Source organism: Bombina bombina, chromosome 3 (genome assembly GCF_027579735.1).
Source record: "Bombina bombina isolate aBomBom1 chromosome 3, aBomBom1.pri, whole genome shotgun sequence".
Taxonomy (NCBI): Eukaryota; Metazoa; Chordata; class Amphibia; order Anura; family Bombinatoridae; genus Bombina; species Bombina bombina.
This window is the reverse complement of record NC_069501.1, coordinates 1,256,910,375-1,256,928,556: the sequence shown is the minus strand read 5'-3', so window position 1 is coordinate 1,256,928,556 and position 18,182 is coordinate 1,256,910,375. Positions and strand designations below refer to the sequence as shown.

The 18,182-nt window shown below is 40.7% G+C and overlaps 1 protein-coding gene across 1 annotated transcript in view; it reads left to right on the top strand.

Moving 5' to 3' along the window:
- RNF121 (ring finger protein 121) overlaps positions 1 to 18,182 on the top strand; it is a 125,744-nt gene that overhangs the window by 86,556 nt on the left and 21,006 nt on the right. The window contains exon 8 of the mRNA XM_053708793.1: positions 1,863 to 1,964. Within this exon, the coding sequence (XP_053564768.1) occupies positions 1,863 to 1,964 (102 nt within the window). The remainder of the gene's footprint in view (positions 1 to 1,862; positions 1,965 to 18,182) is intronic.

The window sequence follows — 18,182 nt, the reverse complement described above, 5'->3', positions numbered from 1 at the left end:
TAGCAGTGGTCACCATTGGCACAGCATTATCTTTTAACTGCTTGGATCCCGGAAGGACAGGGGGAGATGCATTACTGTCTTCTCTGTTAGCCAAGGGTTTAAAAGACTTGATGGTAAAGTTTCCCATTTATAAAAACAGAGCCAGTGATCTATCAGATTTTTCTACCTTATTAGAATTTGTTACCTCTGAGTGTTTATTCTCAGTATTAAGTAATCGCACTCCACATATGTGAAAAAGGAATGTGTGCAATGTGATTATGTAATTAGCAGCATGCGCACTGATAAGGAAGTTGTCCTGTTGGATTTTGCTGCTGGCTAATAAATGCGTGCATGCCGACTTCAATCAGTTGTCACGGTCGCCGATAAGTGTCCTGTCCCCACACACACACACACACATACAGTATATATCTATGAATATATATTATATATACATATAATATCGTTTTTATATGTAATTTTTATTTATATATTTTGTGTGCAGGGGACACTTTCATTGTCCACTGTGAGAAGTGACTAAACTCTGCATGCACGCATTTATTAGCCAGCAGCAGAATCTGCAACCTCTCAGTGCGCATGTTGCTAATTACATAATTGCATTCCACTTATTCCGTTTTCACATATGTGGAGTGCAGATTACGTAATACTGAGCATTCGTTCTCAGAGGTAGTAAATTCTGATACGTTGGCAAAACCTGATAGAACAATGGAATGTTAGTGATATTTTAGAGTTTAATTCATCAGTTGTAGTGAAGAAGCGCTATAACTTGTTAAAATAGATATGAAATTCAAATTCCCTGCGCTCTGCCACCAACTTCAAAAGTCAAGTTTTTCTGTGAGCTAATGGTTTGAATTGTTGTCCAATCAGCGCTCTAGCTATAAGAAAGTGCCCTATGGGGAGAGCACAGATTGAAGAACAGTTCAAACCTTTAGCTCACAGAAAAATGTGCTTGTGAAGTGGGCAGCGGAGCGCAGGGAATATGAATTTTGTCTATATTAAAAAGTAAGTTCTGAATGAAAATTCCATCTAAAATATCACTAACAGTCCGGATCTGATTATCTAAAGGGGAGACTTTACCCTCACTTTAAAGGGACACAAAGATCAAGAATAAACTTTCGTGATTCAGATAAGAGGAGTTTTAAGAGAATATTCACTTGGATACTGTTATCAGATCTACTTCTTTGGTGAAAAGCATTGCTAAGTAGGCTCAGGAGCAGCAGTGCATTACTGGGAGCTAGCTGGTGATTGGTAGCTATGCACACATCCGATAGCTCACAGTAGTGCTTTGCTGATCCTGAGCTGACTTTAACTATGTGTTTGTTCTAGTTGCAGGGGTTAAACACAGTTAAATAAAATGCTCTAACACAGTTTTCTCTTTACTTTTATGTCACTTTAAGATTTTGTAGTGAAAACAGTTTTTCTTTCATGATTCAGATAGAGCAGAAACTTTCTAATTTACTCCAATTAATGTTTCTTCATTCTCTTGGTATCTTTATTTGAAAAGCAGAAATATAAGCTTAGGGGCTGGCTCATTTATGTTCAGCACCCGGGTAGCCACCAAATCAGCAAGTGCTGCCCAGGGTCCTGATATGGGCCGGCTCTATCTAATGCTCTATCTGAATGATGAAAGAAAAAATGTGGGTTTAATATCCCTTTAAATAATCACAAAATTATTATTTTACATTTATTTTCTTTCTTGTACATAAAACAAACCATATGTTTACAGTCTAAGGTGTCTCTGATCTACTGCATTAGTCAATATAATAAATTGATAGCATTCCAGAATAATAAACTGTATTTGTATTTTTGTTTTATTCTAAAAAAAATATAAATGGAAAATCTTTCCTTAACCTGTTAATTACCAGTTTCCACGAGTTCTGCATCCGTGGCTGGTGCATTGTGGGAAAGAAGCAGACGTGTCCGTACTGCAAGGAAAAGGTGGACCTGAAGAGGATGTTTAGTAACCCGTATCCTTTTACGCAGATTATGTGGTGGGTGATTTGTACCTTTTTGTTCATCAGCATTAAACATCAGTCGTACTGAAAAAAAGCTAAGGGAAGCCAGCCAGTGTCTCTGCAGTCTAATAGTGACTTCCATTTAATTAGTCATGTGATTCCACTTATGGGACCGCCTCCTTTTAACTTTTACTCTCTACTATTCTGTTCTTAAAGGGACAGGCTACTTGAGAAATTGTTTAAAAAGTTAGCTAATCCCTTTATTACTGATTCCCCAGTTTTGCATAACCAACAGTTATATTAATATACTTTTTACCTCTGTGATTACCTTGTATCTAAACCTCTGCAGACCGCCCCTTGTCTCAGTGCAATTTATAATCTTGCATTTTAGCCAATTAGCGCTGTCTCATGCGTAATATTATCTATTTAATAACAATAAAAAAAAATTCAAGTAGACTGTTCCTTTTAAGAAGCATTGTGAGAGATGCGTGCAACCTAGCGTGAGTCTACAGAGACAATACACAAAGGATAAAAACACTAAGGGCTCTTAGAACCTGCAGCTAAAGAAGTAAAGATTACATAGCGTGCCTGATACAGGATTATCAAATCATAGTGGTGGTCATTGATGGTCCTATAAGAGATGGGTATAAATATGATCAGAGAAAATGTATTTATTTGTAGAGCGCAGTGCTATAAAAACCAGTATGATATGCAAATTGTACACCAAATGAGTCCTGCCAAGAGCTTCTAACTGTTGTGGATCAGCTTTCAAGACTGTGACCTACAGAACACTTGGGCTTGTAAGATTACATGGTCATGTGATCACTGTGAAAGCCTGTTATGACATGTGACCCCTACCATAAGCACACATGTCAAGCAAAGTGTTATTTCTTTCATCTAAGTGGCAAGAGTCCATGAGCTAGTGACGTTTGGGATATACATTCCTACCAGAAGGGATTGAAGTTTCCCAAACCTCAAATGCTTATAAATACACCGCCCACCTCACTCATACCTCAGTTTTACAAAATTTGCTTCCTTAGGAGGTGGTGAAGCAAGATGTGTTTGATTTCTTCCGTGAAAGGTGCTTCTAAGCATATTGAAACCCAGTTACTCTCCAAGTACAGTGTTTGTCTGAGGGATGTGAAGGGAGTATTGCCTGATGACACATGTTTTCGCCCATGGGAAATCTATTCTAGGGCTCTCTGTAAATTTGGTCGTGGAGATTCATCTGCCACCTCCCTTTACAGGTCGACATTATACTCTACCATTACCTCTGCTGATATGTTTCAGTACTGGTTTGGCTGTCTGCTATATGTGGATGGGTGTCTTACACAGTAAGTATATTCTTTTATTATATAAGACACTCTCAGCTATGGATTGGGCACTTTTTAAGTAAAGTTGCTATATATTGTTTGTATACATGCCTTGAGTCAGTAATTCAGTGCTCTTTTTTTTAGCGACTTTATTTGTGGCTAAATATTTGCCAAGGTTGGTAGAGTCTGTGAAACATACAGGGTTTTTTTGGAGCTAGCAATTTATTTAAACATTAGGATGCTAAGTATTATGTTAGTCTCATAGAATGTTGATAATCACATTTATGCAGCTATAATAGAAGTATCTATTAGGCTTTATTTTGGTACATTTTAGTTTTTTTGTATATACAATTAAAATTCTTTCCTGCTTTTTAGAGTGATAGGTGTATTAGAAATCCTCTTTAGCTTTGCATGTCGCGCATTTGATAATGCTAATTGTCATAGGTTGATGTGTCGTGGTGTGCCATTTTTTTGGTGCCAAAAATGAAAAATTTTCCTGCCAAAATTGCTGTTAAAAGCTCCGTCCCCAGCTCATTCAGTGTTCTCAGTAAACACTTAGCTGTCATGCAGCATTTTATGAATCAGTTTTCTTTTTTCTAATTGTTTTAGCTCTGTTTCCCATTCTCTCAAGCTTGTTTTATATATATATATATATGTGTGTATATATATATATATATATATATATATATATATAAAAATAAATTTGCAGAATTAATTTTTAATTTTTTTCTAATTTTTTGTTTTTGATTTGAGCTGCCTAAACAGGTATTTAACAAAGCTAAGTATGCATGTTGTAATAAAGCTGATCTAAATTATTCAGCTCTATTATGTGGCTCTTGTTTAACAAATTGTTAAATATATCTATATGAGTAAAAATACACAGTTATTCCATTTCAGTCTAAATGTACATAGCATTACTGCAAAAATGTAAGATTTTATTGCTACAGCTATAGAGAAGGCAATGACTGCTCTTTTGCCTTCAAATAAATGTAAAAGGATTTTGCAACATTTTCTTAAGCTTAGTGAATTAAAGGGACATTAAACCCCAAAAATGTCTTTCATGATTCAGATAGAGAATACAATTTTTAAAAAGTTTCCAATTTACTTCTATTATCAAATTGATTTACTTCTCATGTTATTCTTTAATGAGATACCTAGGTAGGTAGCGTGCACATGCCTGAAGCCCTACATGACAGTAAATAGTGCTGTTGCTAATGTATACCATGGTTGCAAAACTGCTGCAGTCACGTGCACACTCTTGAGCTTACATTTCTGCTTTTCAAATAAGGATAACAAGAAAACTAAAAAAAATATGATAATAAAAGTAAATTAGAAAGTTGTTTAAAATTTGATGATCTAAATCATGAAAGAAAAAAATTGGGTTTTATGTCCCTTTAAGTTCTGATCTTCAGCATACTGATGTATCCTCTACTGATGGGGGGGTCTTCTCTGATTTAGAAGATGCCACGTCAGAGACTGATATAGACAAATCTTTTTTTATTTAAGTTAAAATATATTCATTCTCTCTTAAAGGAAGTTTTGCTTACTTTGGGTATTGATGAGTCTCCTGATGATAAAGCTAGTAATTGTCTAAATTCTGTATTTAAGACTATTGTTATTACTCCTGAAGTATTTCCTATTCCTGATGCTATCTCTAATGGGATTGCTAAAGAATGATCTAAGCCTGGTACCTCCCTTAACCCTTCTTCTAGGTTTAAGAAATTGTATCCTTTACCTGTAGCCAAGGATCATTTAGATAGGAAGCTTGAATCTTATCCAAGAAGGGCATATTTATATTCTGGCTATATTCTTAGACCTGTTATATCTATGGCTTATGTTGCTGCTGCTTCTACTTTTTGGTTGGACAGTTTAGCACAGCAGTTGTCTTCAGATTCTAAATTATCTAACATTGTTTTACTTCAACATGCAAATCATTTTATTTGTGATGCTATATTTAATGTTAGGAAGATCAATGTCAAATCCATGTCTTTAGCCATTTTAACTAAAAGAGCTTTATGGCTTAAATTTTGGAATGCTGACATGGTGTAAAAACATAATTTATGTAAGAACTTACCTGATAAATTAATTTCTTTCATATTGGCAAGAGTCCATGAGCTAGTGACGTATGGGATATACATTCCTACCAGGAGGGGCAAAGTTTCCCAAACCTCAAAATGCCTATAAATACACCCCCACCACACCCACAATTCAGTTCAACGAATAGCCAAGAAGTGGGGTGATAAGAAAGGAGCGAAAGCATCAACAAGGAACTGGAATAATTGTGCTTTATACAAAAAAATCATAACCACCACAAAAAGGGTGGGCCTCATGGACTCTTGCCAATATGAAAGAAATGAATTTATCAGGTAAGTTCTTACATAAATTATGTTTCTCCAACATTGGTGTGTCCGGTCCACGGCGTCATTCATTACTTGTGGGATATTCTCTTCCCTAACAGGAAATGGCAAAGAGCACAGCAAAAGCTGTCCATATAGCCCCTCCTTGGCTCCACCCCCCCAGTCATTCTCTTTGCCGCTCTGAACAAGTAGCATCTCCACGGAGATGGTGAAGAGTATGTGGTGTTTAGTTGTAGTTTTTTATTCTTCTATCAAAAGTTTGTTATTTTGAAATGGTACTGGTATGTACTATTTACTCTGAAACAGAAAGAGATGAAGAGTTCTGTTTTAAAGAAGAGTATGATTTTAGCAGCAGTAACTAAAATCAATTGCTGTTCCCACGCAGGACTGTTGAGCCTAGAGAACTTCAGTTGGGGGGAACAGTTTGCAGACTTTTCTGCTCAAGGTATGACTAGCCATTTTTCTAACAAGACTGTGTAATGCTGGAAGGCTGTCATTTTCCCTCATGGGGATCGGTAAGCCATTTTCTTAGACTCAGATAGAATAAAGGGCTTATTATGGGTTAATAACTGGTGCACAATTTTAAGGGCTAAATCGATTGTTTATTAAGTTATTATTAAGGTTTTGAAGTGGATTTCAAACTTTTTAATATTTGGGGAACGTTTTTATCGCCAGGCACTAGTTAAGACACCTTCCCAGTCAGGAAGGGCCTTTCTCTGTAGTAGGCAGAGCCTCATTTTCGCGCCATTATTGCACAGTTTCTTTTGAGTGCAGTACATGCAGCTGCATGTGAGAGGGTCTGGTATCCACAGAAAACGTTTCTAGAAGGCTGGAATTGGTATCGTATACCCCCCTGGGATAAGTGAAGTCGCAGCAAAGGCTGTGGCTGGGACTGTAGTGGGGTTAAATTGCAAAACGGCTCCGGTTTCCGTATTTTAAGGGTTTACAGCTTCAAAACTGGGGTGCAATACTTTGAATGCATTAAGACACTGTGGTGAAATTTTGGTAAAGTTTGGATAATTCCTTCATAGTTTTTCACATATTCAGTAATAAAGTGTGCCCTGTTTTAACATTTAAAGAGACAGTAACGGTTTTGTTTAAAAACGGTTTTTCTCCAACTTTGGTGTGTCCGGTCCACGGCGTCATCCTTACTTGTGGGATATTCTCTTCCCCAACAGGAAATGGCAAAGAGTCCCAGCAAAGCTGGTCACATGATCCCTCCTAGGTTCCGCCCACCCCAGTCATTCTCTTTGCCGTTGCACAGGCAACATCTCCACGGAGATGGTTAAGAGTTTTTTGGTGTTTAAATGTAGTTTTATTCTTCTATCAAGTGTTTGTTATTTTAAAATAGTGCTGGTATGTACTATTTACTCTGAAACAGAAAAGGATGAAGATTTCTGTTTGTAAGAGGAAGATGATTTTAGCAGACAGTAACTAAAATCGATTGCTGTTTCCACACAGGACTGTTGAGATGAAGTAACTTCAGTTGGGGGAAACAGTTAGCAGTCTTTTCTGCTTAAGGTATGACTAGCCATATTTCTAACAAGACCATGTAATGCTGGAAGGCTGTCATTTCCCCTCATGGGGACCGGTAAGCCATTTTCTTAGTTAAACATAAAAGAATAAAGGGCTTCAAAAAGGGCTTAAAAACTGGTAGACATTTTTCTGGGCTAAAACAATTGCTTTACTAGGCATATTATGCAGATTCTAACTAATTATTGGTATTATAATCTTGGGGAACGTTTAGAAAAACGGCAGGCACTGTGTTGGACACCTTTTTCAGATGGGGGCCTTTCTAGTTATAGACAGAGCCTCATTCTGGGACTGTATAGGGGTTAAATGTAAAAACGGCTCCGGTTCCGTTAATTTAAGGGTTAAAGCTCTGAAATTTGGTGTGCAATACTTTTAATGCTTTAAGACACTGGTGAAATTTTGGTGAATTTTGAACAATTCCTTCATACTTTTTCACATATTCAGTAATAAAGTGTTTTCAGTTTGAAATTTAAAGTGACAGTAACGGTTTTATTTTAAAACGTTTTTTGTGCTTTGTTGACAAGTTTAAGCCTGTTTAACATGTCTGTACCATCAGATAAGCTATGTTCTATATGTATGAAAGCCAATGTGTCTCCCCATTTAAATTTATGTGATAATTGTGCCATAGTGTCCAAACAAAGTAAGGACAGTAATGCAACAGATAATATTGCCCAAGATGATTCCTTAAATGAGGGGAGTAAACATGATACTACATCATCCCCTACTGTGTCTACACCAGTTATGCCCACACAGGAGGCCCCTAGTACATCTAGTGCGCCAATACTTATTACCATGCAACAATTAACGGCTGTAATGGATAACTCCATAGCAAATCTTTTATCCAAAATGCCTACTTATCAGAGAAAGCGCGATTGCTCTGTTTTAAACACTGAAGAGCAAGAGGACGCTGATGATAACTGTTCTGACATGCCCTCACACCAATCTGATTAGTACATTAGTACATCTCCGCGCACTGCTTAAGGAGGTGTTATCTACTCTGGATGATTGTGACAATTTGGTCATTCCAGAGAAATTATGTAAGATGGACAAGTTCCTAGAGGTTCCGGTGCCCCCCGACGCTTTTCCTATACCCAAGCGGGTGGCGGACATAGTAAATAAAGAGTGGGAAAGGCCCGGCATACCTTTTGTTCCCCCCTATATTTAAGAAATTATTTCCTATAGTCGACCCCAGAAAGGACTTATGGCAGACAGTCCCCAAGGTCGAGGGGGCGGTTTATACTCTAAACAAACGCACTACTATTCCTATCGAAGATAGTTGTGCTTTCAAAGATCCTATGGATAAGAAATTAGAAGGTTTGCTTAAAAAGATTTTTGTACAGCAAGGTTACATTCTACAACCAATTTCATGCATTGTTCCTGTCACTACGGCAGCGTGTTTCTGGTTCGAGGAACTAGAAAAATCGCTCAGTAAAGAATCTTCGTATGAGGAGGTTATGGACAGAGTTCAAGCACTTAAATTGGCTAACTCTTTTGTTTTAGATGCCGCTTTGCAATTAGCTAGATTAGCGGCGAAAAATTCAGGGTTTGCTGTCGTGGCGCGCAGAGTGCTTTGGCTAAAGTCTTGGTCAGCGGATGTGTCTTCCAAGACAAAATTAACATTCCTTTCAAGGGTAAAACATTATTTGGACCTGATTTGAAAGAGATTATTTCAGACATCACTGGGGGAAAGGGCCACGCCCTCCCACAGGATAGGTCTTTTAAGGCTAATAATAAGCCTAATTTTCGTCCCTTTCGCAGAAACGGACCAGTCTCTAATTCTGTATCCTCTAAGCAAGAGGGTAATACTTCACAACCCAAACCAGCCTGGAAACCAATGCAAGGCTGGAACAAGGGTAAGCAGGCCAAGAAGCCTACCACTGCTACCAAAACAGCATGAAGGGATAGCCTCCGATCCGGGACCGGATCTAGTGGGGGGCAGACTTTCTCTCTTTGCTCAGGCTTGGGCAAGAGATGTTCAGGATCCTTGGGCGCTAGAAATAGTTTCTCAAGGTTATCTCCTGGAATTCAAGGAACTACCCCCAAGGGGAAGGTTCCACAGGTCTCAATTATCTTCAAACCAAATAAAGAGACAGGCATTCTTACATTGTGTAGAAGACCTGTTAAAGATGGGAGTGATACATCCAGTTCCAATAAGAGAACAAGGAATGGGATTTTATTCCAATCTGTTCATAGTTCCCAAAAAAGAGGGAACATTCAGACCAATTTTGGATCTAAAGATCCTAAACAAATTTCTCAGGGTACCATCGTTCAAAATGGAAACTATTCGAACGATCCTACCTACTATCCAGGAAAATCAATTTATGACTACCGTGGATTTAAAGGATGCGTACCTACATATTCCTATCCACAAGGAACATCATCAGTTCCTAAGGTTCGCTTTTCTGGACAAGCATTACCAGTTTGTGGCACTTCCATTTGGATTAGCCACTGCTCCAAGGATTTTCACAAAGGTACTAGGGTCCCTTCTAGCGGTTCTAAGACCAAGGGGCATTGCAGTAGTACCTTACTTGGACGACATCCTGATTCAAGCGTCGTCCCTGTCAAAAGCAAAGGCTCATACGGACATCGTCCTAGCCTTTCTCAGATCTCACGGATGGAAGGTGAACAAAGAAAAAAGTTCTCTGTCCCCGTCAACAAGAGTTCCCTTCTTGGGAACAATAATAGATTCCTTAGAAATGAGGATTTTTCTGACAGAGGTCAGAAAATCAAAACTTCTAAGCTCTTGTCAAGTACTTCATTCTGTTCCTCGTCCTTCCATAGCGCAGTGCATGTAAGTAATAGGATTGATGGTTGCAACAATGGACATAGTTCCTTTTGCACAAATTCATCTAAGACCATTACAACTGTGCATGCTCAGACAGTGGAATGGGGATTATACAGACTTGTCTCCGACGATTCAAGTAGATCAAAAGACCAGAGATTCACTCCGTTGGTGGCTGACCCTGGACAATCTGTCACAGGGAATGAGCTTCCGCAGACCAGAGTGGGTCATTGTCACGACAGACGCCAGCCTAGTGGGCTGGGGCGCGGTCTGGGAATCCCTGAAAGCTCAGGGTCTATGGTCTCGGGAAGAGTCTCTTCTCCCGATAAACATTCTGGAACTGAGAGCGATATTCAATGCTCTCAGAGCTTGGCCTCAACTAGCAAAGGCCAAATTCATAAAAGTTTCAGTCAGACAACATGACGACCGTTGCATATATCAATCATCAGGGGGGAACAAGGACTTCCCTGGCGATGAAAGAAGTGACCAAGATAATTCAATGGGCGGAGGATCACTCCTGCCACTTGTCTGCGATCCACATCCCAGGAGTGGAAAATTGGGAAGCGGATTTTCTGAGTCGTCAGACATTCCATCCGGGGGAGTGGGAACTCCATCCGGAAATCTTTGCCCAAATAACTCAATTATGGGGCATTCCAGACATGGATCTGATGGCGTCTCGTCAGAACTTCAAGGTTCCTTGCTACGGGTCCAGATCCAGGGATCCCAAGGCGACTCTAGTAGATGCACTAGTAGCACCTTGGACCTTCAACCTAGCTTCTGTATTCCCACCGTTTCCTCTCATCCCCAGGCTGGTAGCCAGGATCAATCAGGAGAGGGCCTCGGTGATCTTGATAGCTCCTGCGTGGCCACTCAGGACTTGGTATGCAGACCAGGTGAATATGTCATCGGCTCCACCATGGAAGCTACCTTTGAGACAGGACCTTCTTGTTCAGGGTCCATTCGAACATCCGAATCTGGTTTCCCTCCAACTGACGGCTTGGAGATTGAACACTTGATTTTATCAAAGCGTGGGTTTTCAGATTCTGTAATAGATACTCTGATTCAGGCTAGAAAGCCTGTAACTAGAAAAATTTACCATAAAATATGGAAAAAATATATCTGTTGGTGTGAATCTAAAGGCTTCCCATGGAACAAGATAAAAATTCCTAAGATTCTATCCTTTCTACAAGAAGGTTTGGAGAAAGGATTATCTGCAAGTTCTCTGAAGGGACAGATCTCTGCTTTATCTGTTTTACTTCACAAAAGACTGGCAGCTGTGCCAGATGTTCAAGCATTTGTTCAGGCTCTGGTTAGGATCAAGCCTGTTTACAGACCTTTGACTCCTCCCTGGAGTCTAAATCTAGTTCTTTCAGTTCTTCAAGGGGTTCCGTTTGAACCCTTACATTCCGTAGATATTAAGTTATTATCTTGGAAAGTTTTGTTTTTGGTTGCAATTTCTTCTGCTAGAAGAGTTTCAGAGTTATCTGCTCTGCAGTGTTCTCCGCCCTATCTGGTGTTCCATGCAAATAAGGTGGTTTTCTTCCGAAAGTTGTTTCCAACAAAAATATTAACCAGGAGATAGTTTTTGGGAGAGAGGTTTTGCAAGCCGTGGTGCCTTCCATTTAGGTGACCTGATTTGCTCCCTCCCTTCATCCGTGTCCTAAAGCTTTGGTATTGGTTCCCACAAGTAAGGATGACGCCGTGGACCGGACACACCAATGTTGGAGAAAACAGAATTTATGCTTACCTGATAAATTACTTTCTCCAACGGTGTGTCCGGTCCACGGCCCGCCCTGGTTTTTTAATCAGGTCTGATTAATTATTTTCTCTAACTACAGTCACCACGTTATCATATGGTTTCTCCTATATATATTTCCTCCTGTCCGTCGGTCGAATGACTGGGGTGGGCGGAACCTAGGAGGGATCATGTGACCAGCTTTGCTGGGACTCTTTGCCATTTCCTGTTGGGGAAGAGAATATCCCACAAGTAAGGATGACGCCGTGGACCGAACACACCGTTGGAGAAAGTAATTTATCAGGTAAGCATAAATTCTGTTTTGTGCTTTATTAACCAGTTTAAGCCTGTTTAACATGTCTGTACCTTCAGATAAGTCATGTTCTGTATGTATGGAGGCCAAGGTGGTTGCTCCTTCAAATGTATGTGATAATTGTGCCATAGCGTCCAAACAAAGTAAGGACAGTACTGTCACATTTAGTAAGGTTGCCCAGGATGATTCCTCAGATGAAGGAAGTAGGGATAGTTCTGCATCCTCTCCTGTGTCTATACCAGTTATGCCCGCGCAGGCGACCCCTAGTACTTCTAGCTCGCCAATGCTTGTTACTATGCAACAATTGACGGCAGTAATGGATAACTCATAGCTAATATTTTATCCAAAATGCCAGCATTTCAGAGAGAGCGCGATTGCTCTGTTTTAAACACTGTAGAGCAGGAGGGCGCTGATGATAATTTTTCTGTCATACCCTCACACCAGTCTGAAGTGGCAGTGAGGGAGGGTTTGTCAGATGGAGAAATTTCTGATACAGGAAGAATTTCTCAGCAGGCAGAACCTGATGTTGTGACATTTAAATTAGAGCATCTCCGCGCATTACTTAAGGAGGTGCTATCTACTCTGGATGATTGTAACAATCTGGTCATCCCAGAAAAATTTTGCAAGATGGACAAGTTCCTAGAGGTCCCGGTGCACCCTGATGCCTTTCCGATACCTAAAAGGGTGGCGGACATTGTGAATAAGGAGTGGGAGAAGCCAGGCATACCTTTTTGTCCCTCCTCCTATATTTAAGAAATTGTTCCCCATGGTTGACCCCAGGAAGGACACATGGCAAACAGTCCCTAAGGTCGAGGGGGCGGTTTCTACACTAGCCAAACGCACGACCATTCCCATTGAGGACAATTGTGCTTTCAAAGATCCTATGGATAAAAAATTGGAGGGCTTGCTTAAAAAGATTTTTGTACAGCAAGGATACCTCCTTCAACCTATTTCGTGCATTATTCCTGTCACTACAGCTGCGTGGTTCTGGTTCGAGGAACTGGAAGTGTCGCTCAGTAGGGAGACTCCATATGAGGAGGTCATGGACAGAATTCACGCACTTAAGTTAGCTATTTTAGACGCCGCTTTGCAGTTAGCGAAATTAGCGGCAAAAAATTCAGGGTTTGCAATTGTGGCGCGTAGAGCACTCTGGCTAAAGTCTTGGTCGGCGGATGTATCTTCCAAGACAAAATTGCTTAATATTCCTTTCAAAGGTAAGACACTTTTTGGGCCAGAATTGAAGGAAATTATTTCAGATATCACTGGGGGAAAGGGCCATGCCCTCCCACAAGATAGGCCTTTCAATAAGTCCAATTTTCGTTCCTTTCGCAACTTCAGGAACGGACCGGCTTCTAACTCTGCAGCCTCTAGACAAGAGGGTAACTCTCTTCCCAGACTAAACCAGCTTGGAAACCAATGCAAGGCTGGAACAAGGGTAAACAAGCCAAGAAGCCTGCTGCTGCTACCAAAACAGCATGAAGGGGTAGCCCCCGATCCGGGACCTGATCTAGTAAGGGACAGACTCTCTCTCTTTGCTCAGGCTTTTGCAAGAGATGTTCAGGATCCCTGGGCACTAGAAATAGTCTCTCAGGGTTATCTTCTAGAATTCAAGGAACTACCCCAAGGGGAAGGTTCCACATTTCTCACTTATCTTCAAACCAAATAAAGAGACAGGCATTCTTACATTGTGTAGAAGACCTGTTAAAGATGAGAGTGATACACCCAGTTCCAACTGTGGAACAAGGTCAGGGGTTTTACTCAAATCTGTTTGTAGTTCCCAAAAAAGAGGGAACCTTCAGACCAATTCTGGATTTAAAAATTCTAAACAAATTTCTCAGAGTTCCATCGTTCAAAATGGAAACCATTCGAACAATTTTACCTGCAATCCAGGAGGGTCAATATATGACTACCGTGGATTTAAAGGATGCGTATCTACATATTCCTATCCACAAAGATCATCATCAGTTCCTAAGGTTCACCTTTCTGGACAAACATTATCAGTTCGTGGCTCTTAAATTCGGACTAGCCACTGCTCCCAGAATTTTCACACAAGTGCTCGGGTCCCTTCTAGCGGTTCTAAGACCAAGGGGCATTGCAGTGGCACCTTACCTGGACGACATTCTAATTCAAGCGTCGTCTCTTTCCAAGGCAAAGGCTCATACAGACATAGTTCTAGCCTTTCTCAGATCTCACGGGTGGAAGGTGAACGTAGAAAAGAGTTCCCTGTATCCGTCGACAAGAGTTCCCTTTTTGGGAACAATAATAGATTCTTTAGAAATGAAGATCTTCTTGACAGAAGTCAGAAAGTCAGAGCTTCGAAACGTTTGTCAAGTTCTTCTCTCTATTCTACAGCCTTCCATAGCTCAGTGCATGGAAGTAGTAGGGTTGATGGTGGCAGTAATGGATATAGTTCCTTTTGCTCGAATTCATCTAAGACCATTACAACTGTGCATGCTCAAGCAGTGGAATGGGGATTATACAGACTTGTCCCCAAAGATTCAAGTAGACCAGATAACCAGAGACTCACTCCGTTGGTGGTTGTCCCAGGATCACCTGTCTCAGGGAATGAGTTTCCGCAGACCAAAGTGGGTCATTGTCACGACCGACGCCAGTCTATTAGGCTGGGGCGCGGTCTGGGACTCCCTGAAAGCTCAGGGTCTATGGTCTCGTTAAGAGTCTCTTCTTCCGATAAACATACTGGAACTGAGAGCGATATTCAATGCTCTCCAGGCTTGGCCTCAACTAGCAAAGGCCGGATTCATAAGATTCCAGTCGGACAACATGACGACTGTACATCAATCATCAGGGGGGAACAAAGAGTTCATTGGCGATGAGAGAGGTATCCAAAATCATCAAATGGGCGGAGGATCACTCCTGCCACCTATCTGCAATCCACATCCCAGGAGTAGACAACTGGGAGGCGAATGACTTGAGTCGTCAGTCTTTCCATCCGGGGGAGTGGGAACTCCACCCGGAGGTGTTTGCCCAGTTGACTCAATTATGGGGCATTCCAGACATGGATCTGATGGCGTCTCGTCAGAACTTCAAGGTTCCTTGCTACGGGTCCAGATCCAGGGATCCCAAGGCGACTCTAGTGGATGCATTAGTGGCGCCTTGGTCGTTCAACCTAGCTTATGCGTTTCCTCTCCTCCCCAGGCTTGTAGCCAGGATCAAACAGGAGAAGGCCTCACGCAGGACTTGGTATGCAGACCTGGTGAATGTCATCGGCTCCACCATGGAAGCTACCTTTGAGACAGGATCTTCTAATACAAGGTCCATTCGAACATCCAAATCTAGTTTCTCTACAGCTGACTGCTTGGAAATTGAACGTTTGATTTTATCCAAGCGTGGGTTTTCAGATTCTGTGATAGATACTCTGGTCCAAGCCAGAAAACCTGTGACTACAAAGATTTACCATAAAATATGGAAAAGATATATCTGTTGGTGTGAATCCAAGGGATTCTCCTGGAGTAAGATTAAAATTCCTAAGATCCTCTCCTTTCTTCAAGACGGTTTGGATAAGGGATTGTCAGCGAGTTCTCTAAAAGGACAGATTTCTGCTTTATCTGTCTTGTTACACAAACGACTGGCAGCTGTGCCAGATATACAAGCTTTTGTACAGGCTTTGGTCAGAATCAAGCCTGTTTACAGACCTTTGACTCCTCCTTGGAGTCTAAATTTAGTTCTTTCAGTTCTTCAAGGGGTTCCGTTTGAACCTCTACATTCCATAGATATTAAGTTTCTATCTTGGAAAGTTCTGTTTTTGGTTGCTATTTCTTCTGCAAGAAGAGTTTCTGAATTATCTGCTTTGCAGTGTAATCCACCCTATCTGGTGTTCCATGCTGATAAGGTCGTTTTGCGTACTAAGCCTGGTTTTCTTCCGAAAGTTGTTTCCAACAGGAATATTAACCAGGAAATAGTTGTTCCTTCTCTGTTTCCGAATCCAGTTTCAAAGAAGGAACGTTTGTTACACAATTTAGATGTAGTTCGTGCTTTAAAGTTCTATTTAGAAGCAACTAAGGATTTTAGACAAACCTCATCTTTGTTTGTCGTTTACTCTGGTAAGAGGAGAGGACAAAAAGCTACGGCTACCTCTCTGTCTTTCTGGCTGAAAAGCATTATCCGATTGGCTTATGAGACTGCCGGACGGCAGCCTCCTGAACGAATCACAGCTCACTCCACTAGAGCTGTGGCCTCCACATGGGCCTTCAAGAACGAGGCTTCTGTTGATCAGATATGTAAGGCAGCGACTTGGTCTTCTCTGCACACTTTTGCCAAATTTTACAAATTTGATACTTTTGCTTCTTCGGAGGCTTTTTTTGGGAGAAAGGTCTTGCAAGCCGTGGTGCCTTCCGTTTAGGTAACCTGATTTGTTCCCTCCCTTCATCCGTGTCCTAAAGCTTTGGTATTGGTTCCCACAAGTAATGGATGACGCCGTGGACCGGACACACCAATGTTGCAGAAAACAGAATTTATGCTTACCTGATAAATTACTTTCTCCAACGGTGTGTCCTGTCCACGGCCCGCCCTGGTTTTTTAATCAGGTTTGAAAAATGTATTTCTCTATACACTACAGTCACCACTGCACCCTATAGTTTCTCCTTTTTTTTTTTTTCTCCTAACCGTCGGTCGAATGACGGGGGGCGGAGCCAAGGAGGGGCTATATGGACAGCTTTTGCTGTGCTCTTTGCCATTTCCTGTTAGGGAAGAGAATATCCCACAAGTAATGGATGACGCCGTGGACCGGACACACCGTTGGAGAAAGTAATTTATCAGGTAAGCATAAATTATGTTTTTCATTCATGTAATTGGCAAGATTCCATGAGCTAGTGATGTATGGGATAGCAAATACCCAAGATGTGGAACTCCACGCAAGAGTCACTAGAGAGGGAAGGATAAAAATAAAGACAGCCATTCTTTGAAAAAAGAATCCACAACCCAAATCAAAAAGTTTTAATCTTTATAATGAAAAAAACTGAAATTATAAGCAGAAGAATCAAACTGAAACAGCTGCCTGAAGAACTTTTCTACCAAAAACTGCTTCTGAAGAAGAGAAAACATCAAAATGGTAGAATTTAGTAAAAGTATGCAAAGAAGACCAAGTTGCTGCTTTGCAAATCTGATCAACAGAAGCTTCATTCTTAAAAGCCCAGGAAGTAGAAACTGACCTAGTAGAATGAGCCGTAATCCTCTGAGGCAGGGATTTACCTGACTCCAAATAAGCATGATGAATCAAAAGCTTTAACCAAGACGCCAAAGAAATGGCAGAAGCCTTCTGACCTTTCCTAGGACCAGAAAAGATAACAAATAGACTAGAAGTCTTTCTGAAATCTTTAGTAGCTTTAAGATAATATTTCAAAGCTCTAACCACATCCAAAGAATGCAAAGATCTCTCCAAAGAATTCTTAGCATTAGGACATAACGAAGGGACAACAATTTCTCTACTAATGTTGTTGGAATTCACAACTTTAGGTAAAAATTTAAATGAAGTCCACAAAACCGCCTTATCCTGATGAAAAATCAGAAAAGGAGACTCACAAGAAAGAGCAGATAATTCAGAAACTCTTCTAGCAGAAGAGATGGCCAAAAGAAACAATACTTTCCAAGAAAGTAGTTTAATGTCCATAGAATGCATCGGCTCAAACGGAGGAGCCTGTAAATCCCTCAAAACCAAATTAAGACTCCAAGGAGGAGAAATTGGCTTAATGACAGGCTTGATACGAACCAAAGCCTGTACAAAACAATGAATGTCAGGAAGATTAGCAATTTTTCTGTGAAACAGAACAGAAAGAGAAGAGATTTGTCCTTTCAAGGAACTTGCAGACAAACCCTTATCCAAACCATCCTGAAGAAACTGTAAAATTCTAGGAATTCTAAAAGAATGCCAAGAGAATTTATGAGAAGAACACCATGAAATGTAAGTCTTCCAAACTCGGTAATAAATCTTTCTAGACACAGATTTGCGAGCCTGCAACATAGTATTAATAACTGAGTCAGAGAAACCTCTATGACTAAGCACTAAACGTTCAATCTCCATACCTTCAAATTTAATGATTTGAGATCCTGATGGAAAAATGGACCTTGAGATAGAAGGTCTGGCCTTAACGGAAGTGGCCAAGATTGGCAACTGGACATCCGAACAAGATCCGCATACCAAAACCTGTGTGGCCATGCTGGAGCCACCAGCAGTACAAATG